The 26,107-nt window shown below is 47.9% G+C and overlaps 1 protein-coding gene across 1 annotated transcript in view; it reads left to right on the top strand.

Annotated features, from left to right (window-relative positions):
* The first annotated feature begins 2,556 nt into the window (after positions 1–2,556).
* LOC102698248 (phosphatidylinositol transfer protein alpha isoform) overlaps positions 2,557–26,107 on the top strand; it is a 29,066-nt gene continuing 5,515 nt past the window's right edge. The window contains exons 1-9 of the mRNA XM_069184162.1: positions 2,557–2,695; positions 10,441–10,471; positions 18,886–19,031; positions 19,560–19,651; positions 22,768–22,775; positions 24,502–24,576; positions 25,083–25,166; positions 25,453–25,530; positions 25,797–25,907. Of these exons, the coding sequence (XP_069040263.1) occupies positions 2,679–2,695; positions 10,441–10,471; positions 18,886–19,031; positions 19,560–19,651; positions 22,768–22,775; positions 24,502–24,576; positions 25,083–25,166; positions 25,453–25,530; positions 25,797–25,907 (642 nt within the window). The 5' untranslated portion in view covers positions 2,557–2,678. The remainder of the gene's footprint in view (positions 2,696–10,440; positions 10,472–18,885; positions 19,032–19,559; positions 19,652–22,767; positions 22,776–24,501; positions 24,577–25,082; positions 25,167–25,452; positions 25,531–25,796; positions 25,908–26,107) is intronic.

Here is a 26,107-nt window from a genome sequence, read left to right on the forward strand (position 1 = left end):
AGTACTGCGCTCATTTTTGCCCTGAGCACGGCCAGTAACACCGCAAGAACACCCCCATGCTTGTGGTGAGCTCCCTCTTCTGGTTAACAGGCGCAACTGCAAAGTGTAAAATGGGCTCAGCTCACTCAAGTACACCTCTCCGTTTAGCCTGTGAAAAGGGACCCATTCAAGTTGATCATTTTTTCTAGTTTCTGCCACAAAGGTTACATCTGTTCTATAGATATTTTGGCAATTAGTTAGCTGGTGTGTGGGGAGCGCTCTGGCGCACTATGGCTGCCGTCGCATCATCCAGGTGGGGCTGCACACTGGTGGTGGTGGAGGGGATCCCCATTACCTGTAAAGCGCTTTGAGTGGAGTGTCCAGAAAAGGGCTATATAAGTGTAAGCAATTATTATTATTATTATTATTATTATTATTATTATAGTTACATTTAAACATCTAGTAATTCTTAAAACATGTTGTAATATTCACTATATACAGTAAATACAGAGAAACCAAAACCCAAACCTCCCCCCGAAGACAGGAAATCATGAGGGTCCTTCTATCTAGTGGGCTTGGAGGAACATACCATAAAGTGAAGTTAGAGCTCACGGCAAATAAAAATAAGAATCTGCCCCTTTTGCCCACCGGAGGGCAGCCTTGCACAATTGATAAACCTTCTAACACTATGGAGGAGTTCATGAAGTTCGGTGCTCGAAGCGTGGGGGACAGGGCGGTTGGGCTGCGAGCGCTTATTTCTGGGGTCCTGAGCTCCGTTCTCGACTGGAATGTAGTATGTGCGGCGTCTGCATGTTCTTCTCGTGTTCAACAGGATTTTTTCACCCGCGTGCTGCACGGTGAACTCCCACTGTGTGCTGGAGTTCACTCCCAGGCTAATCGTTGTCTGTATGCACACTGTATGCGCTTGTGCGGGTGTGTTGCTGATAACGGAGGCACGGGAGAAACCCGTCTGCCACGGGGACACAAGAACACATTTTAGCCACAGGATCAAGGTTCCTACTTACCATAACCTGTATAGACAGTCCTTTTAGTCCCTGAGGTTGCTTAAAACTGAAAGTGGGATCATTTGAAAGAGTAACACCGGAGACTGTCAAAGAGCATCTGAGACACTATTTACTATAGTGCCTTGTGCTTATTGGTCGGGTGTTGGGTACTACCGGGGACGGAGTCTACAGTGCTGCTCTCCATAGCTGGTAACCCACTGGAGCTCAGCAGGTGTGAGTCTGGTCAGTACCTGGATGTGAGACCTCCTGGGGAAAACTAAGGTTGCTGCTGGAAGGGTCAGTAGGGGGCGCTCACCCTGCGGTCCATGTGGGTCCTAATCCCCCAGTATAGTGACGGGGACACTATACTGTAAACGCGCCGTCCTTCGGATGAGACGTAAAACCGAGGTCCTGACTCTCATTAAAAATCCCCGAGCGTTTCTCGAAAAGAGGAGGGGTGTAACCCCCGGCGTCCTGGCGAAATTTCCCATTGGCCCTTACCAATCATGGCCTCCTAATAATCCCCATCTCTGAACTGGCTTCATCACTCTGTCCTCCTCCCCACTGAGAGCTGGTGTGTGGGGAGAGTACTGGTGCATCATCCAGGTGGGGCTGCACACTGGTGGTGGTGGAGGGGATTCCCATTACCTGTAAATCGCTTTGAGTGGAGTGTCCAGAAAAGCGCTATATAAGTGTAAGCAATTATTATTATTAATAAACTGCAGCCGGGAAACAAGACGTCATGCAGACCCCAGAACCCGATTAATACGCCCGAGTACTTGAAAACAAAGGCTGACTAAAAGGTTTTGCTTCTGAAATAACAAGTTTACATAAGTGTAGTTATCCTGTAAGCTTCTTAGAAATCACAGACGGGTTCCAAACCTTTCCAAAACCAGACTTGTGGAAAAACAAGGAACCCCCTGGTGCCTGCCATTTAAAGATTTTCAGATTAAACCTAAATACATATTTGTAAATTGGTGAGACAAAATCATGCAATATTAATGCATTATGAATGTTATGAAAACATAACACATTATTCTCAGTACCAGCACTGTAACATTAATGAAGCTGTTGAATCAATCAAGAGGAAGATGACATCTCACTATACTGATCATGACCGGCTTCTGCAACACTGATTTTACTCCGGTGCTTTCATACTACAGTGAAACCAGTGCTATCCGTATTTGTGCTGGAAGGACGTCACTCTACTTAAAGCAACAGTCGTGTTTTCTGTTCATAAAAACAGTGACAGAGATCTTAGAATGCTGTATTTAGGCGGGGTTTAGTATGAATCGTTACATAAACGCAAAGCACCGAATCGTAAATAAAATGTTACAATGAGAATCATTCACAGGAAATGCGGATCGCATTCGCCTATGTGCATCTTAAAGGATTTGGGATTAGGATTTCAAATCAAAGCTTTCTTTTGTGGCCGTGACATCATGACATCAGGCCTCAGAACGAGGAAAGCTGTTGCCACGGTGACCTTAAAGCCCGATACCGGTTGCCGACGTCATCGTCGTGTCGGCGAGGGGGCGTGGCCGCCCTGGCGGCGCCGCGCCCCCCTGCGCTCCAATCAGGAAGTGAAACTGAGGAAAATACAGCCCGGGATGAGAGGATAGGAGACGGAGATCCGCGTCTGCGAAGAGCCTGACAGAGCTGCCGGTACGCCGTGCAAACACACAGGCAGCAAGAATGATCATCAAGGAGTTGTAAGTACAAACCCCAGCGTCTGTGGGAATTCAGGGAATTCTTCACGGGGAAATTTGTGTTCGCGGCTTCAGTGCTAAACTTGACTTTGATTCAGTCCGCTGTTCCCGTGTAGGCGGCTTGTGTGCTTGCGGGGAGGTTGCAAACGTGATGATTTTTCATTGTAATATTAATATCATTCATGATACTCTTTCTATTATTAGTAGTAATAATAGAAAGAGTATCGGCGTGTTTTCGCTTGTGTCTGGCCGCTCGGCGAGGCGGAGGTGAACTGGAATGAATGAATTTCTACAGCGGCCCTGGTTAGGAAGGGAACGTGTCTCCTGTTTAACCGGACTCGTATATTTGAATACTGAGTCTGAGCCCAGCTGTCAGGACAAGCCCTCTGGCTGCCCTTTCGAGCGGGACCGAGAGCTCAGCCTGCGGGGGCTCCGGTGTGGTCGGTCAGCCGCGCTCGGGGCGGACACGCGTGGGTCTGCCGGGGGCTGGTCCTGCTCTTCCTGCGGGGTAACCGAGTCCAGGGGGGCTGTTTGTTTGCCCCAGGGACAATGTTATTGTAGTCACGGCGCTTTAGGAACAGTCAAAATATCCTTTTACATTACAGGCCACTCGTCTATTTTAGCCATAATTTAGAAAAAACAAAGCACAGTCGCTGCTTTATTACTGTTCTGTAAGTCAGCGGGGGATTTGTCCTTCTCGTTCTACTGTTTAGATTATATAATAATTCTGCTAGCAGGAATCTGTCCTTGAACTTCATTTGAACGTTCAGCAAACACAAGTCACTGATGGTGCCGCGACTCCGTGGAGTTGGCAGGTCCGAGCGCGACGGGACGCCCGGCCGGCGTCTGTCCGGCTCTGATCCTACCGGCACCGCCGGCCCTTGAGCCGGTGTGTGGCCGTGCTGGACATGGTGCCTGTTGTGCAGAAACAGGTGACCGATTAGTGTCTCTCCAAAGACAAGACACCAGAATTTAGTGGAGCACGAATCTCCTCTAAACGCTAAAATTATTTACTAACCGAACTCTTTCTGTAAAAACCACCTCAATGAACACAGAAAATGTTTGCCAGTGTGTTACAGTTGTGCCGTGTCGCGAGGGAATGGTCTTTGTGGTGTGTTTTGAGCTGACCGTGTTGTGGCTGCTGAGTTGAGGTCCTGTCAGCAGCGAACACCTCGCTCAGGCCTGAGGCAGGCAGGGGCCAGAGGACTCTGCGGCTCTCTGAGGCAACGGCCAGTCTTTCCACAGCGTGTGAGAAAATGCCCTTGTGTTAACGGCGGAGCAGCGTCTGCTCTGAAGGCAGGAGTGCTCTGCAAGCCTGTGTCTCCCTCCTCTCACCGTCTCTCTCCTCTCTCTTAACTCCAGTGGTGTGCTGCGTTAGATTCACTGATGCACACACTATCCAAAAGTCAACCCTCTTCTCATCATTGACGTTTGTTGCTGTAGCACCTTTTTAAAAAAACAAACAAACCCTAATGTGCTACAGGAGGCTGGTGCTGCCCTGTCCTTCCTGCTCCCCAGAGGACAGCAGCTGAGGAAGATGAGATGAGGAAGGCCCCGGCCCGAGGTGACATTTGAGACGGAGGACACAGGACACAGGGCCCCGCTGCCACTCGATACACGGGGCAGTTCACTTGACCCCTGTGGACGTCTGTAGTGTTCATGTAAAATTACACGCCTCTTAAAAAGTAAATGACGTGAACGTGCAGGATTTAAGAAGCCCCTAACAAATGACAATTAGAAATGTTGGATAACCGCTCTGTCCAGCTTGTTAGGTGCTGCTCGTTCTCGAAGGGCAGATCTCATCCACCTGCGCCTCATAGGCTCCCACAGTTCCACGGGCACTGCCTCTCGATTTGCTTGTGTACTTGTTTATACAAGTCCGTGTTTCAGTGTTGAGCTGGCCTGCCCATTGCATTGCCTCTGTCAGGACCTGTCTGGATTGGAACAGTGCTTAGAAGGCTATAAGGTGACGTCTCAAGACTCAGTTGCTTTTGACCCGTCTGCCTCGAGGCTCCTAAATAACTCATGAGGCACCTGCAGCTGACTGCACCTCCTACAAGCTGTGTGGGAAAAGGCCTTGACTACTGTAGGCCAACAGAACGGGTCATATTTTAGAGAGAGGTCACTTTATTAGCCCTATACAATTTCTTGCATTACGAATGTGTCTTTTCACATACCCCAACTTGCTCTCCATGAGACACACAGACAGGGAGAGAAGCTGGGGATCAGAGCGCAGGTCAGCATTATACAGCATCCCTGGAGCAGCTGGGGCGAAGGGCCTTGCTCAGGGGCCCGACGGAGTAGGATTCCTCTGCCGGCCGCGGGATTCGAACCGGCAAACTTCCAGCCACAGGCGCAGATCCTGAGCCACAGAGCCAGCGCTCCGCCCCCAATTTTTTTTAAAGCGGTGGCTCGGGATCTGCGCTTGTGGGCCTGCTGGGTATAGAAAATGAAGGCTGACGGAAAAGGACTTCCATTTGTTAAACACACTTAAGAAACTGGGAATAGAAGCGGAAAGAGAAAAGAGGCCGTTCACCAGGGTGTGTTTTTCCCGTGTCCTGGAGAATCAGGTTCCATACCCCTGGAGCGCTTCTGAGTGCGGTGCGTCTCCACCTCCCAGCCTGGTATTTACTTTTTCACCAGCCCTGGGAGGAGAAGGTGTCGCCGCTCCCCTAGTTCATGTCTGTGGTGCCAGAAAATGTCATATCATGATCGTATTCGTTTTTTCTGTTCATTTCAATTCCCGTCACGTCTCTGAGGGACCCGGGAACAAAGTTTGAGGCTGTTGGGAGAGTCCGTATCCAGCTGCAGACAGACGTGTTGGCAGTCAGCATGAGCTGAAGCTGGGCTGTAATTGGAGGAATTTTAACGTGACAAAGTTCGCCTCCAAGATAGGGTAGCAATCCCCATAGCAGTAGGTAGTTTGAACGTTACGAGTTACTTTGAAAAGTCAATTGCAAACATTAGTTGGATTGTTCTGACTCCTTTCAAAAGTCGAGTGCCGGCATGTTTGTTAAGAGCTGAATTAGAATCCAAAATGTGGGTGTGACTGGGTTCTGCATATGTTGGTGGATATTCCGATGATGGAGCTTAGCTTGGCATGGGGGGGGCGATTGGGGGTCCTGCAGGAAAATAAGAATGATGTGTTTGACCATGTCGCAGGGCAGCTGGCCTCTGCCCGCGTGTTGTCCTGGGTTAGAGCCAGAATTCCTGGCGGGAGAAGCTGGCGATTCCCCAAGGACGCAGGAAGGGAAACCAGCGGGACTATCTGGCCGTGGTCAGTACAGATGCATACGAGCTTGGCTGAGGTACTTCAGCAGCTGGCTGCAGTCTGGCCGTGATACTGGTCTGTTGGTCTGGACTGGGATCAGTCAGCTGGTGATTCCTCCCTTTTTTTGTGTCCAGGCTGCCTGGCCTGTCTGTGTCGATTTCTGTGTTCACTTTCCTCTCACTGCCTACGCCTGTCAACCCACTGGGATAATGAGCTGTGTCCGTTTGTCCGAGCAGGCTGCTAATCTTATTTAAGCCCAATGCTCTTACTGACACAGGTGAAGGGCCTGCATCACGCTGGCCGACCCAGTTTCCCCCCCAGGTGAGTACGAGCTGTGCTCCCTGACGGAGCGATACCAGTGAGACCGGTTTGGACGTTTTTGAAGCTGGTGAATTCCTCAGCCCACGTAGCAGGGACTGGAGGCAGAGAGAAAGCTTTCTGTTTTTTTTCTTTTGATCAGAGGTCATTTGTTCCAGACTGGTTCTGAGCAATGCAGAGGAGGGGGGCAAACTACCCTTCTTGACACACTAAAACTCATTCATCATCCAGTTGTTTGTTTTAAGGGTTCTTGACAGTGAGTTGTACTAGTTCCACACCCTTTTTTGATGAATCTCTTCCTGTACTATGCCCTGATTGCGCCTGTAGTGAAGGCTGGGCTTGGGGTGATACTCTCTCGGGCGTCGGGCGTGTCTGTAGGGCCCTGTGTGTTCACTTTCTTTGACTAGTTGAAGCTCATAAGTGTGAATGAGCTTCCGCAATGATCCTTAGCGTGTCTGGAAGAGCTGATGCTGACTGAGTGTTCCTGCTCCAGTGATTTAACTGTACACGCCTTGCCTGGCCCTTGCTGTGCTCCGTGCCCCTGTTACCCTAGCAGCACATATTAAACAGGAGGCATTGTCACTGAGGCGCTGCTGATACAGCAGGCAGCCGGCGTCTCTTGTTACATTTATTACTGTATTAATAAAATATTTAGATCCTGTACGAAGAAGGAGAATGGATGAGGTTTGAATTGCCTTTTACATTGAAGCGCTGGGAGCCGTTTAGCCTGCAGCTGCAGGGACAGACAGCAGTGTGAGAAAATTGCTGGGGGGCTGATGTCCTCTTAGCAAGAGTCTCTAAGTGTTTAAAAGCAATGCTTTTTGGGAAGAAAGGGAAGATATAACTTTGAGGATAATAGTGTTCTTTTTTTCTAATAGTACAGAAAAGCTGATGTAGAGTTTAGAGTACTGTGGGGAGCCAAACCTTATCGTTCAATCCTATTATCACCTTCCAAAAATATTTCTTGCTCACTGCTGGAGCTTTTCCATCTTGACAAATTTCGCCAGCACATTTGAAAGGTTGTAGGAGAGGCATTGTAGTATTGCAGTCACACAGAGCTTGATGTGTCACACCTGGGGGTGTGTATTGATGTGGACAGTCTGGCTGGGAGATGCCAGGGGTGTTTGAGGTTGGTTTCTTTAGTCCTGCTCTTTAGGGTCATATAGTAAAACTGGGACTTCCCAGTTGATTACTGGTAATGGGTCTCCACTGCAGGTGCCAGGGCAAAAATCTGTAGGGGGGCGTCTGAAATTCTACTACCCAAGTGAAATCTCGCAACCATGCCACCGATTAGTGATTCATGATAGAAGATAACGACGAGCCGTCTGGTATTTAGCGATGTCGTACAGTTTCACATTCATCAGCCCTCTCGCGATTATCAGTGCCTGGAGCGACAAAATACCACGTGCGCTCATTTGTGCAGCTACATCGACGGTAACGAGCTTCTGAATCGTTAAGAAAAAATAGGTGTAAAACCAACAGGAAGCACGAACGTCTATAACTACAGTCCTAGTTATATAACGATTGTAAGTATAAGGATAAACTACTGCAAGGAATCAGTCCACCTGAGCAAACAAGACCGTAATAATGTCGACACCCAGTAACATAGACACTGTGTAATAGGTGTCGTTCCTGGACTGTTAATTCTGGGTTAGTGTAGTTATCTGACCATTGACAAAGTACAACTATTTTGTAGGGCGCAAGTTAAGTAGCGCAAGTGTTCAAAAATCCTTTCATCCAAATCCGAGGGGGCGGGGCAGTTCAGTTGCCCCCCCGTGGCGCTGGGTCTGGTCCACCGTCAGGATTTTTTAAATGAATCACAACTTCTCTCTACGTTGCCAGAATAACTGGATTTATGTTTCCAGATGGTCCTCCCAGTATCAAGAGAGACGACGGGCTGGACACGTTAGCCCACAGATCCGTCTCCAACCGCAGGAAAGCGCCGGCTGCCAGGCAGCAGGGCAGCTGAGCCAGGAACAGCTGCCTACGTCGCAGCATGGGTGTGGTTATTTAAATAGACTCCCCGCCTCTCCTGCCGCCGAGCGAGGGAGGAGTCAGGCTCATGTGAAGCTCATTTTGCCTGCTGACAAAAGGAGAACTTCCTCAGGGCTCCTATATTAGCACCTGCCTATAAAATAACCTTGCTTGTGCGCTGTAATAATCCACCTTTGATTCAGGTGTTTGTGTGGGGGCCAGGCATGAAATTATTAGTGTTCCTTCGGTGTTGCTCTTCATATCAACACCATTTATTTATAGATTCACAAGTTTCCTGTCCACAATGCCACCTTTCAATTGATGCCACGTTTTTTTTTTCTGTAAGGTTGTAAGGTTTAAAAATAACCTTGCATTAAGAAGCAGATGGATAAAAAGGACCCTGAAATACTGTTGTTTTGGAGCTTCTGGGTGTAGCATGATCTTGGTGTCATGTGGTGGGTAGTTAACTGGTGTTGCTGTGTCACAGATGATGACACTTCTACAGTCACAGCCGCAGTTTCTCTTACAGCGTCAACATGAAGCTCTCCTACCTGCCAGCCCTTATCAACAAACATGAAATTAAAATGTGCAGATGGATAAATATGAGACGCGCACTGTCAGCTGAGTGAGCCGAGTCTCTTAGAGAGAGATGCTGCAGCAATTTAAGGCTGGAGCCCTGCTGTTAATATAGTGCGATACAGTGATTATATTTGCATCCCAAGCCTGTTCTTTCCCATTGTGCACCAGCTGCTTGTCTTCAACATGATCCTGACTTTTGAAGTTCTGCCTTGCGAAAACCGCACCATGTAGCACTACATTTGCAGGTGACTGGCTGTTTCACACCCTGGCGTAGTGCTGCACTCTCTCTGGCACGGAGGTGAGGTCAGAGCCTTCCTGTGACGTGTGGCTGTCGATGCGGAACTCTCCCTGGTCATGACGAGCTTTGCTGCTGGATTTGTCACAATTGCTATTATACACTAGTTTGAGCTAAACCCAGCTACTTTCTCGGCACCCTGCAGAATCTTTTTTTCTTGCCAAAGCTGCAAAATTGGATATCTTTTTACAAAATACATTTATTGCAAGAGATTTAGCAGTCATGTGTGTGTCTTTGTGTGCATTGCTGCTGGGCGGTTATTCTTTCAGGCGGGGATGTGGTGACCTCTGTGTGACTCGGCTGCGTTTGTACAACCCCGACACAGCAGCCTCTGCAGAAGTGGAAGCAGGTCTCTGCTGATTCCCAGTGACGGCCAGAGATCAGGGAGGCAGCTGGTGGGCTGCTCTCCGAGAGGCCTGTGCGCTTAGAGTAGGACATCCTTGCTCTACCCTGCCCATTGTAGGACTGAGATGACTACTTGGGTACCAGGTGTGTGGGCAGCAGAATTGCATTTAATAAAACTGGGCTCCTGGCTGCTCAGAGACGTAACTCCCTCACTGATTACTCTGCCAGGCATCTGCAGGCCCCAGGTACAGCTTGAGCAGGTTGGGGTGTGCACCTTCAGGTTTCTGAAGTGCAGGGTTTCCATTTCGTCTTCCAGTAGGGTGGCCTTCAGCTGAGGCTGAGATGAGTGCAGTGGTTTGTGGAATTGAACTGCACATCCCACTAATAGCACCAGTTGTCAGGAGGATGGAGATCTGTGTTGTGTCCAGGGAAGATGGTGGAAGTTGTATTTATACTCCTCGTGCCTGCTTCACTTTGTCTGCTGCTGTTGACCAGCCTGCGGTTGCTCATCACTTGTGACCCTTAACTCTCCTCTGCGTTTTCAATGAAACTGGGTGTCATAGGATGCCTTGAACGCGATGTTGCTTTCCAGCACCTTGGTTGATCAGGCGGAACAGATCAGCCCACTCCAAGAAGACAAACCCTTTCTTGGCACTGCGCAGGCTGCAGGACCACCGTGAAATTATTTGCTTCCTACGGTTTTCATCTTGGGAACATCAGTTGGATGTAATTCTCAAGAGAGGTCTTGGCAATCTCACCCGGGCCTGTGCTGCATTTTCAAAAAAACGAATTTGCTGTTCTTTGCTCTGAACCTGACTTTATCAGGTGTATTTGAAACATTTGCCAACCTTTTGACAGGTTTATTAAGGGCTCCGCTGCCTCTTGTACTCTCTGGAGTGCCGAAAAGCGGGTTTGTGCTTTCTGTGAAGTCATGGTTGTAACATTCTGTCCTTCCTTCTTTTCCAGCCGGGTGATCCTGCCAGTTTCTGTGGAGGAGGTGAGTACTCCCTCAGGGCTTCTCAGCAATGTGTGTCAGCCTCAGGAGCTTGTCGCCAAGTGTCGAGTGTTGTTTTTCTGGGTGCTCTCTCTTAAAACGAAGTTTTTTCCATATTGGAATACTTTTAGGAAAAAAAAAAAGTAAAATGCAGTGTTCCTGCTGTGATTATCTTGTTACTCTTAATCAACACTTTTTTTTTCAATGAAATGTGCTCACATCAATTGGAATCTGTACAAAGCCCCTCCTTGGTAGTGTATCGGCTCGAAAAATCAATAGACAACTTTAACCTGCTAATTATACATGAATCCCTACAACCGGGACACACCTTCATGTCTCTGTGTTTGGCATTCAGACCTTAGCAATAAGCTGCACAGGCAGGCTTGGAGATCATCTTGCCTTTTCAACTAAACGTCCTTCTTCTTTTTCATTCTTTACAGTGAGGTACTGTCACATGTTTGAGCTGCAGCTTTGAGACTTCGAGTGTGGGTTTAGTTTAGAGAGATTAATGACTGGGAGTGAGTGAAACATCAGGGATTTGCTGGGGTTGTCTGTACAGAGTCCACAACTCTAGCACAAGCACATGAGAACAGCTCACTTTCAATAGTGTGGCCTCTGTCTGAAGACTGTGAAAATCGGCACACTCAACAAGGCTTAAGGCCATAATACTCTGGCATCTTGGGGCACATGACGCTTGCTTTAATTGTGAAGGAACTGTACTTTCTCTAGGGATGTGCTTGTTGTGTTGTGGGGAAGTCTGTGATCACATACAGAATTTTCCTACAGAATAGTGGTTCATAATTTGGTTGCCTCTGTAACACAGTTCCTGCACTCTTATGGTTAAACCACCCAGTTTAGAAACTCACCTTAGGGTTTAAGAAGGTGGTCTAAAGGCCAAATGGCCATTGGGTTCATTTTTTTTTAAAAGTTTGCATAGATGTAAAGCTGTAGAAAGTCTGTGCTGTTTTATCTTTGTCTCTTTGAAAACCAACACACGAGTCTTATCAGTCTGATGAGAAGTTTTCAAAATTTGAAAGAGAAGGTGGACCCTAGTCATCCACTGTATCTCATTTAGGTTCAGCACAAGGATATGACTGAACAACTCATTAAAAGTCAATGTCATCATGATACTAGGAAACCTCATGCAGGATTCTGATTCCTATAGCCTTGCACGCTTAAAACCGAGAGTGATGCGATGTGTTTGGCACAGCTGGGCGGAAAACCATTGCACAGTTTAATTACAGCTTAAAAACCAACTCTGAACCATAATTCTGCAATAACAGATGTTTCGAGAATGTCTTGTGAAAAAAACAACATCTCTTTATTTACGGTTTCATCCTTTAGAAAACTGTTTACAGTTGATTGTTGAGTGCTCTCACTTGGTTATTTTGAGTCTCAGTTATAATTAATAGCGAGACTTTTTGTGTGGTCATAATTTTTGGGGCAGTATTTGTACAATTCAATGACATCTACAGTAGGTCAGGACAAAGATGATTGCAGGGGCAGATTAAATTGCATGGATTCACAGTGACAGTGTCTTAATGGAGGGTGTTTGTAAAGCATAAATCAAGACTGCATTGCTGTTGTCCTTGTGAGCCTTTGACAAGTCAGGGTCTTAACTGGGCTTTGCCAAGGTTAGATTTACTGTTTTTTTTCTTTCTTTTAGGAACAGGCTTTCGGAGTGTTTAATTAGTGAGGAAGCTAACTCTCACTTCTGATCAAGACTGTCGATTCTGTGAGCCTGTGTGCAGAGCTGTGCTCAGTCAGGTATCACACAGTCTCATCAGTGAGTCCTGAATTATTCACTCACCGCTTGTGTGCATCTAATGAAAGTCGTTACAGTGCTCTAATAGAGTGAGACTAGAACTCAGATGTGTGACAGCTGACCAGGTGTGCTTAAATCTTTAATTTCTGAGACTTTATTCTTGCAGTAATTGCCTTTATTTCTGAGCGATTAGCATGTTGGCAGAGCTGAAATCAATAAGCAGTCATTAGTTTCTCTCGCATCCTGTGTAGCTCACAGACAGGCCTTTTTCATGTGACTTGTAAACTGACAATTGCACTTTATCGCAGTGAGGCTTCCCGGCCTTCTTGTTGGTGCAGAGCTGCTCGCATGTGCCCTGGCTTTCTGCAGCTAGTACTTGCACTCGTTCGAGGCCTTGGCATTCATCAGCCCCTTGACTTGGAGGGAAGCCTTGAGCGAAGTTTATCGTCGCTCTTTGCACAGTTCTGTGTTATCATCTTTTCTTTTTGGAACTATTTTCCATTAAACAAGCAGCGCTTTATTTTCGCAGTGAATGCGAGAAGTCGTTCAGAAGCTGGAGGGTTGAGGTAGTCATGCTGTGGCACTGACAGGCGTGACATGGTCTTTCCAAACGCCCCCCATGAGCTGCTCGTTTTCAGATCCAAAGAAATGGGCTTGTGTTCCAGCCAGAAGCCAGATCTTCATTGATCTGTGTGTTTGCGACGGAAGTGTCCTTGAACTCGGGTTTCCCCTCGCTCCGGTGGCTCTTGCCTCGGTTCTGTCGCTCGTCAGAGCCCGGAGGAGAGCAGGAGAGCCGGCGAGCACTGGAGGAGCAGACTGTCCAAAGAATCCTGGGAACACCTGGCTAACGACTTACCCCATACCGACACCACAGTCGGGATCAATCGGTTCGCATAAGAGATCGCTTTGTTGGCCATATACAATTTCTTGTATTGGGGATTTGTCTTGTCAGATACCCAAACTTTCTCTACATGAGACACACAGATAGGAAGCTGGGGGTCAGAACGCAGGGTCAGCCATTTATACAGCGCCCCTGGAGCAGCTGGGTCTAAGGGCCTTGCTCAGGGGCCCAACGGAGTACAGTTCCTCTGCTGGCCACGGGATACGAACCGGCAACCTTCCAGCCACAGGCTCAGATCCTGAGCCACAGAGCCAGCGCTCCACCCCATCATCACCAGCTGATCTCATTCAGTGCTGCATGGACTTGGCACGATTAGACTGTCGGCTGAGTTTTTTTTTTGTAGGAACAACTGAAAAAACGCTTTTCGCCAAACTGGATGAGCACGTCTCATGAGTCACTGCGCGATGTGGCGGCTCTACATGCACACCACACAAACGCCTCTCACTCCTCAGCTCAACCAGCTCTTCTGGTGGCTGAAGATGGAGAGTGTTGCCACTCAGGTTCCTGGCTCTCCGTTCTGGAGCCTGTTCAACCTGTTCTTCCAGAGTCCAGAAACAATTGGGAGGAAATGCTATACTTCTCCCTTGCTAGTCCGGTTCTGTCAGGGAAGCATATTGTGTGAGATCTGCAAGTTTTTTGTTGAGGCAAGCTCTTTAATTTAACATCAGAAGTCATGGAACTGTGACAGTTGTGCTGAATCTTCTCTGTCAGAGCGGACTGATGTACTGGAAGCTCACAGTGCTGCTCCCACCCCCAGCCACAGAAAGATCAAAGGATTTTGAGAAAGTGGCCATCTTTCCTTTGGGAAAACTAAATTTCCTCTTCAAAGCAGCCCTGCTTCCATATCTAAGCACAGAGTATCAGGGTCTCGTTTCAGAGGTGAAGTGTGGACGTCGGCTTTTCAGAAACCTGACTGCAGCCATTTCATTTTTTCTCCTGTATTGTTGCTTTTGTGCGGCTGAGGAAATAGACACATTTACAATAAAAGGCACATTTCAGGCATTCCACTGGAAATCAGTGCTTGCTTCTGAAATTGCCAATGCTTTATTTTTATTAAATATGTTGTTTTGGTCTTTGATTTAGCTCGGGAGTAATGTTGTTTAGATCTTAGGAAATTTAGTGACATTTTGGGAGTTCTCTTTTCCTTTGCATATACTGTAGATGTTGGTCACAAATAGATTTAGCCCACTGAAGGGCTGTAGCAGCTCTGTCATGCGTATGAAGGGTCTGTGCAGCTTTCAGCTGACGCTGGGTCAGAGCAGGGTTCTCTCTGCACTCGAGGTGCTGTCAGCCCCTGTTGCGTCGTCCGCAGGCTTGTCTTCCCCCGAGAAGCAGCTCTTTCATCCCTCTTTACTCGAAACAAGCGGGGGTTCTCCCGCAGCACGCCTGCGGAGTGGGGTCGTGAAGAGGTGACGTTGTGCAGTCTTGGAGGGCAGCTGTTTTAGGACCAGTCTGACCAATAAAGTAAGCTGCTCTTTCCCGCGTGGGAAAACTGTGGGGAGGAGTTGTTTGTGAGTAAGCAGTAAGTGGGTAGACCACTTCACCTGAGTGCTCAGCTTCGGGGCCGCTTCTGGAAATCGAATCGGAGTCGTCAGATCCCACACTCCTTCTCATTCTGTCAATACAAGTCAATAAAGCCTATCTCTCCACCTCCCCCCGCCCCTCTGTCTCCTGGGCGGAGGAAAGGTGACTCGCCGGCAGACGTTCTATAAATAAAGCGGAAGCTTCCTGCTTTATCCATGGAGGATTGAAGTTTGTAGTCCAGGGAGCCAAAAATAACCCCTCTGCTGCACTGAGGATCGTAGCGTGCCAGGGACTGGGGTGGTGACCGCGCCCAGGGAGACGGGGACTGGGGTGGTGACCGTGCCCAGGGAGATGGGGACTGGGGTGGTGACTGCGAGCGTATCCTGGGAGATGGGGACTGGGAATGTGAGTGCGATCGCGCCCAGGGAGATGGGGACTGGGGTGGTGACTGTGAGCGCATCCTGGGAGACGGGGATTGGGGTTGTGACCGCGCCCAGGGAGACGGGGACTGGGATGGTGAGCGCGAGCATGGTGATGGCAGAAAGGTGGGGGTTGGTCAGGGAGAGAGTGTGACACCGTGTGAGAGTGGATTTAAGAGTGTTAATCTGGGATGGGTGCCACAGGTCACAGCTCTAACAGACTGTTAGAAAGCGAAGTCCTGGCGTGGGCGGTGGAGAGTGAAGAGAGCATGTGGCCCCTTGCCTCTGCTCTGGCGGGACAAGGTGTCTTCTCCAGGCTTCCTCATTCTGAGGAAGAGCTCTTGCAGTTTTTACTTAATATCTGTGCAAATCAGGATAAAGCTCTGTCCTCTCAACTCAATCAAGAATTTAAGAAGGATTTTCCACATGGCAAGATTAAACTGGATTTTTCTTCGTGCTTTCTCTCTTGCTCTGCTGTCTTGCCTTAAAGACGTCGGAGTAAACACAAGCCCTACTGAACGCAAGCTGGAATAGTCACAAACATGCTCTATCGTCCTCATGACATTTTACTTGGGAGAACAAATAAAAAATGCAGTTCTCAGAAAAATGCAAGTTCTCAGAGACCCACAAGCATGCGTCTGAAAACCTCATTTTTCGTTTTTTGGTTTCATCAGTTCTCCCCAAAGATATCCAGTCTGCTCAGTGTACTTGTACAGTGTAACTCTTCCACCCACGGGTGTCTGCTCCGCTCTGCTGTCCTCTGAGCCTCCTGGCGTGAGGGCGCACTGAGCTCGCGCTGCTCCTCCGGCCTCGCCCTCCGCCTGAAGCCGCGGCCGAGCTCCCGGCGCATCATTGCTCTGCAAGTCCAGCGCGCGGAAGAGCAACACCAAGACCGCGGGCCCTGCTGCCCCCTCTCCCACACTACCCGCTGTCTGGCGCCTGCACCTGCCGACGCAGACCGCAGGAGTAGGCTGTTTTCAACGTCTGTCTCCGGAACTCTCCATTCGCCAGAAACGTTGCACCAGTGAGAAGTGTTTGTTTTTTCCTGGCTTTTTATATCTGGTTGGTGTAGGAGAGCTCTGCAAGTTGAGTCCGGATACAGCTGTGTTTTATTTGCTAAACAAGTTATGGTTTGCGGGAACAAAGGTCTTTATCTTATTATTTACTCCCTGTTTTTGAAAAGCAAATGAAAGCCAAACTGACACAGCTCTTCCTCACAGTTTAAGACCAACAAAGGCCACTGGTGTTGCTGTCGATCACTCTGCTGTGGTGATGCTCGCTGCCGTGTTTCGCGACTATACTCTCCCAGCGCCCAACTGCGGCTTCCTTAAAATTTGTTCAGTAACTTTCCTGCTTTCCTGTATGTGAATCCCTGGTCTTGTCTTTGTCTTGACTTCATTCCAGCTGGTCTTGTAATTTCTTAGCCTACCTAATAATTAAAACCATTCAATATGAACTATGTTTTTATTTTTTTACAAAATTTTGGCGGTTTTGGCGTCACCTCTGTACCTCATGATCCAGTCCTGCTGCTGGGAGGTATTTAGACAGGTACTGGGGAACATCAGTTTATTATGTAATATGAGGCTGAAAAGAGCTGTTTGTTTAATCCTTTGGCTAGAAAACACCTTCTGTTTGGCTGCTTACTAAAGCTAAAGTCAGAGGGCAGAGAGCAGTTTAAGAGGCTCTAATCAAGCCAGTACTTTAAATAAAGGGATCAATTACCTGAAGCTCATTTGGCTGGAGAACCAGAAGCAGTCTTTTGGCTGGAGAACTCTGGAACTGGGTTCGAAACCCATTTGGCTGAGCAGAAAACACCCAGAGCTTGTTGAGGATCAGTGTGTTACCAGCCCAGTGACTTTTTATCTAGCAACTGAGGGAAAGAACACAACTTGACCGGCTCTGCTGACAGGGGTTACATAACAGCAGTGTTGGAAGCTCTGCTGTAAGCACAGGTTATCCTGTGGCACGAGCAAGAGACAGACTGCCTGGTCAGATCAATGCCCAAATCACAACCCCGTTGAAATGAACATGAGAATGGTTACAGAGGAGAGAAGTCCATTTGGCCCATCAAGCTTGTTTGGTTTATTTCAGCAGATAATTATAATAATAATAATTAATAATAATAATTGCTTACACTTATATAGCGCTTTTCTGGACACTCCACTCAAAGCGCTTTAAAGGTAATGGGGATTCCCTCCACCACCACCAATGTACAGCCCCACCTGGATGATGTGACGGCAGCCATAGTGTGCCAGAACGCTCACCACACATCAGCTTTCAGTGGGGAGGAGAGCAGAGTAATGTGGCCAATTCATAGAGAGGGATTATTAGGAGGCCATGATTGGGAAGGGCCAATGGGAAATTTGGCCAGGACACCGGGGTTACACCCCTACTCTTTTCGAGAAACGCCCTGGGATTTTTAATGAGCACAGAGAGTCAGGACCTCGGTTTTACGTCTCATCCGAAGGACGGCACCTGTTTACAGTATAGTGTCCCCGTCACTATACTGGGGCATTAGGACCCACATGGACCGCAGGGTGAGCCACCCCTGCTGGCCCCACTAACACCTCTTCCAGCAGCAACCTTAGTTTTTCCCAGGAGGTCTCCTATCCAGGTACTGACCAGGCTCACACCTGCTGAGCTTCAGTGGGTTGCCAGTTGTGAGTTGTAGGGTGATATGCTGCTGGCATAATTGATCGAAAACCCTCACCCAGCCTTTGCTTGTAGGAAGCCAGGTCCAGTGACTGAGCTGGCACTGTGTGATAGTGATTAACCAGCAGGCAGGGGACAGCGGTTTGAAAATGAGAGGTGGAGCAGCTTCAGAAATCATTTACTTCTCTGATCACAGCCATCACAGCCTGCGGCGCGTGAGCTTGGTCTCTAGGAGCGCCTGCTGTGGGCTGGCTCTGTCTGGCTGTGGCCTTCAGACTGAAATGTGTGCTTGTCATTAGGAGATGGGGCCCCACACATGTGGGCCCGTTGCACTGTACTTTTTGGGGAAATCCCACCCAGATTCTACTGCTGGCCCGTGAAGATCCTGCTGGATGGGCTGCATGCTAGCAGAAACTCTGAAGCAGAGTCTGCTCAGGACTGATGGAGTGTACCGTCACGGTCCAGCAGCCCGGCTGGGACACAGCTCATCTTTTTCTTATACTAATAACATAATTGAAGGAATTTTGCTGTAAATGCCAGTTCTTTGGGCTAAGAAGCATATGCAGAATAAGCAAGCTATTGTACAACATTGGCTCTTAGGAAGGTTTGGTTTTGGTGAAAGCTGGCTCTTCACTGGCAAACTCTGCCATTGCCTGTTTAAGGCTGTGATCAGGACTGTCCAACTTGGGACTCACGGTTGCTCAAGTACCTCTGTGCCTCTGTGAAAAGGTCAAGTATCTAGGAAAACTAGACGAGCTAATGTAGTTTCTTTGCGTTTCAGCATTGGTGCTGTGGTTAGTATATTTGTATGATTATGAGTCTGTAACTCTGCTCCTGGAACTATGAAAGAAAGGATCTGGTTGTAGAAATGTGTCTGTGTCCCTGAATGTGTCTTAATGGAGAGTTCTGCTGGCTTGAAAGGCTGTAGCATGTGTGCCTATTGCAGATCCCTTTAGCAGGAAACTGTCTCTCTATACGACGTATAAAGTACAGTAGGTGCAAGGCTGAGGTGTCCAGTCTCCAGGATGGAGGAACAGTATTAGAATTGTCACCTTTCTGCCCAGCTGCAGGCTGAACAGGGCCAAGCAGCTCCTCCAAGTGCAGGACCGTGATCCGTGCTCCTGGGTAACCTGTTCTCTTTCTCCGCACTCCACAGTACCAGGTGGGCCAGCTGTACTCGGTGGCCGAGGCCAGTAAGAATGAGACCGGGGGCGGCGAGGGCGTGGAGGTGCTGAAGAACGAGCCGTACGAGAAAGATGGGGAGAAAGGACAGTACACCCACAAGATCTACCACCTGCAGAGGTTAGTGTGGCCAGAATCAGACAGAGTACTGTGCCTGCGGCGTACTGTACTCCCTCTCATTGACACGGAGAGGCACCAGCCTGCTGCCAGTCAGGGGCCAGGGTGGCAGTAAGGAGTGAAATTGGTTCCAGCTGCTTTCTGGCTGGGAGGTGGTGTTGTCATGTTTACATTTTGTACAGGCTACAGTTTCTCCGGCATGAAGTAGCGTCTTAGTATCCTGTGCCATTTTCTGAATTATTTTCTGCTTTTGTATCATTCATCTGACTATTTTCTAATCAAAGCTTTTTGGTTGTATGGCTGGTGAAAGGGCTGGTGACCGCCCATCTCGAGGAGCAGTGAAACCGCAGATGATCACCATACAGCAGGGCAGCTGTTGATTCAGGATGGTCTGAGCAGCTGTTCCCTGTGCAGGTCTGGCAGTGAGATCTGGAGACCATGGACGAGCAATTTAGAGATGAATTGGCTGCCGTGGGCTTGCAGATCCCTTATCTTTGAAGAGTTTGACAGTGTCTCTCTCTTTGTCCTTAGTAAAGTCCCCAAATTTGTAAGGATGCTGGCCCCGGATTCTGCACTCAACATCCATGAGAAAGCCTGGAATGCCTATCCCTACTGCCGCACTGGTGAGTCTCCATTCCTGCCTTTTATAGTAATCTGGGAAGCCAGTTACCTAGCTATTATTTGTGTTAGACCCATACAGGGTTCTTCTTTAGGTCTTTTACTGTATAGTTGATAATTCAAAATATTCACTTCGATAGCTACCTCTCCACCTAGGAGTCCGAATGGAATTACAAGAGGTTAATTAAATAATAAATTCATTATTATTTCATTAAGCGGTCTCATACTCTCTTTACCTCTTGAGCATGGACATCAGTGAAAAGCAACTACACAGTGGAAACATGTACAGGACATCAGAAAGGACAATCTTGAATGAACTTGTCAATTCATGCCCATCCATCAATTAATGAACAAATACATTTTATTTCATAAATGGAACATTCCCCTTCAAAAATTAAATCTTGGAAATCTGTCTACGATTACATAAGAAAGGTCTTATGTAGAAAGCAATAAAAACATATAAAGCAATCAAAACAAAGCCATCGACTGTTCTAGCCCATTTGGTATTTAAGAACATGTGTTGACCATTTTTTAAATTAATTTGGGTAGTCTTTTATACAGCTTGTTTTTCCAAACGAGTCATTAGTTTCACAGGAATGAGCTTTTGTTCTCTTTCAATCACTGATGTGTCCGTTTTTTAACTAGTCAGTCCAGAGTTGGGAGGGCTCAGTCTAACTAGGATATCTGTGTCTGATTGGATACCTCATGTGCCTGAAGGAGAGCTGTTTCTCCCACAGGTGACTGACAAAATGGTTATTGCACTGGGAGAAAAACCACCTGAAAGTTTTATTTGGTAGTTTTGTTTTGCTGACTGATGATAATTTATGAGGTGACAAAGTATGGAGCTGACAATGTATTATTTCAGCATCTTAGAAATGGCTACTTGTACGGACAGTTCTTGATTTGCATGGAAGATGCGGTCTTGAGGAACACTGTAAATAATGCAAAATTAAAAGCTAAGTCCCCAACAGAAGACCTGTGAATAGGGCGTGCATTCTGGGTCTTGCCTTGTAAATTACAGATCAGTTGTTCATGAAGCTTGAGGAGTAGGATGAGATTAAGGAGATGGGAGCTGGAGGAGCACCGACACAGACATGATCTGTGTGTCATTTCTGTGATGCTGTGCACTATGTCACGCTACCTGTCTCTGGCTGCACCAAAGCAGTTTAAAGTGAGAACCAGTAATGTCCTAAATTAAGAAATGGAATATATCCTTAGATAGAGAGCTGACTGTTTTCAAAGGTCAGTTTTAATCTATGAATGATTTCGTTTGACGGATTTAAGAGTATGGGATCATAAACACCATAGAGAGACTACACATAAGAGAAGGAGATGCTATTGCTGGCTTCATTGCTGGTTCATCCTTCTTGAAGCCACAGTGTCAGGTAGCTTGCTGCAGACACCAGTAACCCACGTTAGTGCTCTGGCCTGTTGATATGACTTCCTGCCTGGGGACCTTGTCTGACACTCAGAGTGATGGGATACAATGTGACTGCACCTGCCAGGCTGAATCCAGGCATTTGATGAGGCTGGGAAAGAATACGAGTTTGTAGGAGAAGGGAGCTGATCCTCAGATGAGCGCTCTGCTGCATGCAGTGAGCCGCAATCCAGGCCAGGAAGAGTTCATGGAGGATGCAATAGCAGTGCAGGGAAAAAATGCTCAGCCTCTCTATGTTACTCAGGGTTTTTTCTTTCTCTGCAAAGGTTATTTGTGTACACACACTAGTACAGTATGTATGAACTACACATGCTGTTTAGACAGGTACCCAGCAAGCGGACAGGTTTAAGACCCAAATCCCCGCAGATAAAAGGAAATAGATTTAAGTTTTCACAGCTCCCGTCTGCCTTTATTACTTTAAAACTGACCTTTCGTGACGCCTTGCTGAGATGCCCATAAATGCTGCAGGAATTGCAGGAACTGAGACAGACCAGCTCGTCCCAGGTGATCCCAGTGGAATCCTGGGCTTGGCTTGCCCAGCCTCTGTCTTACAGCATTGCTTCAGTGTTGGACAGGTGGTGCTGGCCAGGATGACCATTGACAGGTCCCATGCCCAAGTCCAGTTTTTACTTTGGTCAGTTTGCACACCTTGGATTTTGCTCTAGGTCTTAAAACTGCAGTGAATGTTAATTAATAATAACGTCTCCTCCACTAATCCTAAATCAGCTTTAAGAAGTGTTAGAGTAACTTTACACAATATGAGGAATCGTGACAGAATCTTAATAGCTGATTATTTGAACACATGAAAATATTTTGGTCCAATAAATAACAGGGCAGTATCATAAGACGTTCATGATTCATGTAGGTAGCTGCATCAGCATGCGTAGGCTGCAAAGGAGCAAGTCGATTCCATGGTGAAAAGAGAAGAAAAGACGCACAACGTTTCAGCTGTGCAGCCAGGCTCCACAGCCAAAACGTTGTTTCTTTTCTAGTATCATAAGAATACAGCTTTTTTGCAGCCCCATTTCTGTCATGACAGTGCAGATGTGTTTTGCAGGGGTTTAATGTTAGTTAGAAAGTCATGTCCTGGCTGTGCCTGTCCTGTGTTGTGGCCTGGTCACTCTATCCCCCCTGCCCTGAGCAGCCAGCTGCTCTGCTGAATTATTCAGCCCACTTGCTTGGTTTGAGTTACAGCCTCATGCTGCACTGACCCCTTTCTGACAGCAAGACGACTTTGAAGCCTTTTCCTGCAGCCAGCAGTTTGTTCCTCTTCAGATGGGCTCTAGTTATTTCTCACAAGAAGTGATGGAAAAACTGCTTTTCACCACACTGGATGTTGTTCTCTCGATTTTCGCTTTTTGACTTTAACAGTCTCTTTCAGAAGACACACTTCTGCCATCCAGCTGTTAACTTTGAAAAACAAATGCACCACATCTTTCTAGGCTACAGGGCACTTTGCCCCGTCAGAGATGAGCTGGAACAGGCTCTTTCCCCAGTAGATTGTGCTGTGCAGCATGTCCCTTACTGTGTCGTACCTCAGCACAGCACAAGTTCATGGTGGCTCTCATGTCTGCAGGGAGATGTGGTGCAGTGAAGCTCAGAGCAGCAGTTGATTTGCATTGACCTGTTCTAATCACCTTTTTATCTGTTTTTCTCTTCCATGTGTCTCCTCTCCCCGGGCAGTCATTACTGTAAGTATTGCTCTACGGCAGCTGTATTTGCATTTGGGGTTTTGCAGTGTTTGGGGGCTCCTGTGATGCTTGTAAAGGCTCAGAGCACAAGCTGAGCTCTGCAGTCCACACAGTGGTGGTCCCAGTCCAGCCGGTGGGACAATGCAGGGATTGGGTGGGCCTGAATATGTGCAGCAGAGACCCGGGAAACCTGCTGTGTTGGTAGTCATTCACTGTGGACTGCAGAGAGCGAGACGCTGTGGTTTTTCTGACCAGCAGTGACAATGAAAGATAAGACACATCGTCTGATCTATCTTTTTTCAGCTGTGTTAAATGTAATGGCTGCGTCAGCATGTAAATCAGTACCACCTGCTAGATTTAATCTGGATTATCTTTCCAGGACATTATTACCTTTTGGGTTTTCAAGTGAGCAAACTGGGATGAAGTCTCAGCAGCTGGTGAATTTTGTGTTCATGCAATGTGGTCACCCCTGCAAACAAACGGTTACAAATGAGATGACTCTATCGGGTCCATCAGGACTCTGGCGCAGGAGCTGTAGCACTGGCACTTCCAGCGAACCACAGTTTCTAAGAGGAGAAGAGCTTGTTTCCCAGCTAGTCAGGAATGAAGGCCCGGTGTGATTGTGAGGCTGCAATGGGCTCTGCCCAGGATTGTGGGCTGTCTGGGTGTCAGTGAGCCCTGGGACATCTGTCAAGCTGCTGTCTACAAACAAAGGAGGCCTCGAGTGGCACTTAAATGCATTCCTCGAGGATTTGTATTTGAAAAATAAACATTTCATTTGAAGGAAGGCTGTGTTTATTAGTTCAGCTGGGCCTGATAAACCTCTGTAATTCTGGAGTACTGACTTCATTTTGACAATATGTCAATATGATGCCTTTAGCACAGGTAGGCGAGTTCAGTGTAGCAGCTCTCCCAGACTGCAGCTTCAGGGTGTATGGAGCCAGTCAGGCTGCAGGGCAGAGCAGTGGTAATAGGAGAAGGTAACCACATCCCTGCAGGGGAAGGGGAGCAGCCATGTTGCTCTGAACAAGAGTCCTGGGACAGACTGGTGCAGTCAGCAGAGCCGGGGGTCTCTGTCGGCAATTGATTCACAGGCAGGTCCAAATCCTGGGTGACCCTGCTGGGGAAAAAACAACCTTCTGATGCCTAGCCCAACATGGGCAGGTAAATTAGAGGGTCAAGAACATAAATCAGAAAGTGGTTTGAGAACATTTTGCAAGGTTTGAATGTGGTAGTGGGGCATTTGTGTCACCCGACTTCAAAACTTTTACAGATTTATTCAACCTTATATCAGATCAGGATTAACAGGCAGACTACACCTCCCCCACACATCCAGCAATTGGAGGAAAAAAAAAACTTCCCTTCCCATGATATCGCCCCTCTTGTCAGGAGAAATCTCAACCTTCCTCATATCTTAACACCTCCAACTTCCAGTCTTCCTACTGCACATGAATTGTGCAAACCCCTGCTCTTTGAGAAGTCTGCTGCTGTCATGCTGGATGTACAGTACATAGGAAATTAAATGTGGGAAAAAAACCTGACAAATGGATCAGGTCTCCCTCTGCTGGTGTGCTTTAGAACTGCACTATTAGTTTGAGACAGTGCATTGGAGTGAAAAAACTGAAGTAGTTTGCCTAAATTATGCATAGATTGTGATTATAGCTCTCCCACTTCACTCTTTAGCTGCCACAACATTTGCAAATCTTTCTTTTACCTCTCTTCACAGAACGAGTACATGAAGGACAACTTCCTCATCAAAATCGAGACCTGGCACAAACCTGACAATGGCACTCAGGAGAATGTAAGTGAAGACACAGGTTTCTCTCCATTTGCCCCTGCTGGTACCTGCATCCCCTTCCGCGCTGGAGCCCAGAGCCCAGAGCCCAGAGCCCAGAGCCCAGAGCCCAGAGCCCAGAGCCCAGAGCCCAGAGCCCAGAGCCCAGAGCCCAGAGCCCAGAGCCCAGAGCCCAGAGCCCAGAGCCTGCTGACGGCACTAAGGTCACCTGCCCATCCCTGATCTCCTCCCCTACTTACACCCCTCTGTTTTGCACTGAACTAAAAAAACTGCCACCACTTGAATTTTGCACTGCTCTGAAAATACTGCCACTGCTGAACTTCATACACAACTGCTATCTAGATGCTGGTTAACATTATAGCTGCTACCCTGGCCTTGTCTCCAAGAATTGTGATGTCATTAACTAAGTCAATGTTATGTCATCTGTTATGTCATTGGTCATGTGAGGAAAACAATCAAGGAAGCATTTCAATGTCCTCGGTACACATAACCATGAACTCTGATGTGGGCAGGTACATGGGCTGGACCCGGACACCTGGAAGAACGTGGAGGTTGTGCACATTGACATCGCCGACCGCAACCAGGTTAACGCAAAGGTCAGTGTGGATCCCAGTCGATACAAGCTATCATTATTGTTAGCTTTAGAATGCCTGTGAAGTCAACTGTAGGCTATCCCAGGATCTGTTGTTTCTCTACTCAAAAGAAATTATTAGAAAAAAAAAGTTATTACCTCTACCTGTAACAGCGCTTTGAGTGGAGTGTCCAGAAAAGCGCTATATAAGTGTAAGCAATTATTATTATTATTACCTGGGGCCTTGCTGGCAGTGTGGCCGTCTTGTGTGCCAAATGCTGAAGTCACCCTGCTCTCCCTCTGACCCTCAGGATTACAAACCAGATGAGGACCCTGCCAAGTTCAAATCGGTGAAGACGGGCCGTGGGCCGCTGGGACCCAACTGGAAGGTACAGTGTGTTCTGGGCCAGGAGCGATCAGAGCCAGGGCCTTACCGAGAGCTCCCAGCAGGCCGTGGGGCTGGCGCTGCACGCCGAGACGGGACTCTGAGCCGCTCCTGCCCGGGGCAGCCCGAGGAGTGAGTGGCTGCGCTCCCCCTTCGTCACAGCCTCCAGCTCTGCGCTCGCAGTGCCTCCCCAGCCTGAGACGCCTCTCTCCCCCCCGGCCTGTGGTTGCGGGTCTGCGCTCAGCCTCCGTCTCCTTGCCCTCGTTGCAGAAAGAGCTGCCTCAGAAGACAGACTGCCCGCACATGTGTGCCTACAAGCTGGTGACGGTGAAGTTCAAGTGGTGGGGCCTGCAGAACAAAGTCGAGAACTTCATCCAGAAGGTGAGGGAGCGATCACAGGGCTGCTCCAGTCTGGCACGGACCTCTCCTAGGAGAAGTGCAACTGATTTATCCCGTGACCCCCTTGGACTCTTCCCACATTTAACGGTTATAGAATCGCCATGTGTTTATTTGGGATGTGTTTCCATTCATCGGCACTCTGTAATGTCAAAGTGAAAATTAATTCTAAGTATAAAACAGAA

Source organism: Lepisosteus oculatus, chromosome 26 (assembly GCF_040954835.1).
Source record: "Lepisosteus oculatus isolate fLepOcu1 chromosome 26, fLepOcu1.hap2, whole genome shotgun sequence".
NCBI classification, from domain to species: Eukaryota; Metazoa; Chordata; class Actinopteri; order Semionotiformes; family Lepisosteidae; genus Lepisosteus; species Lepisosteus oculatus.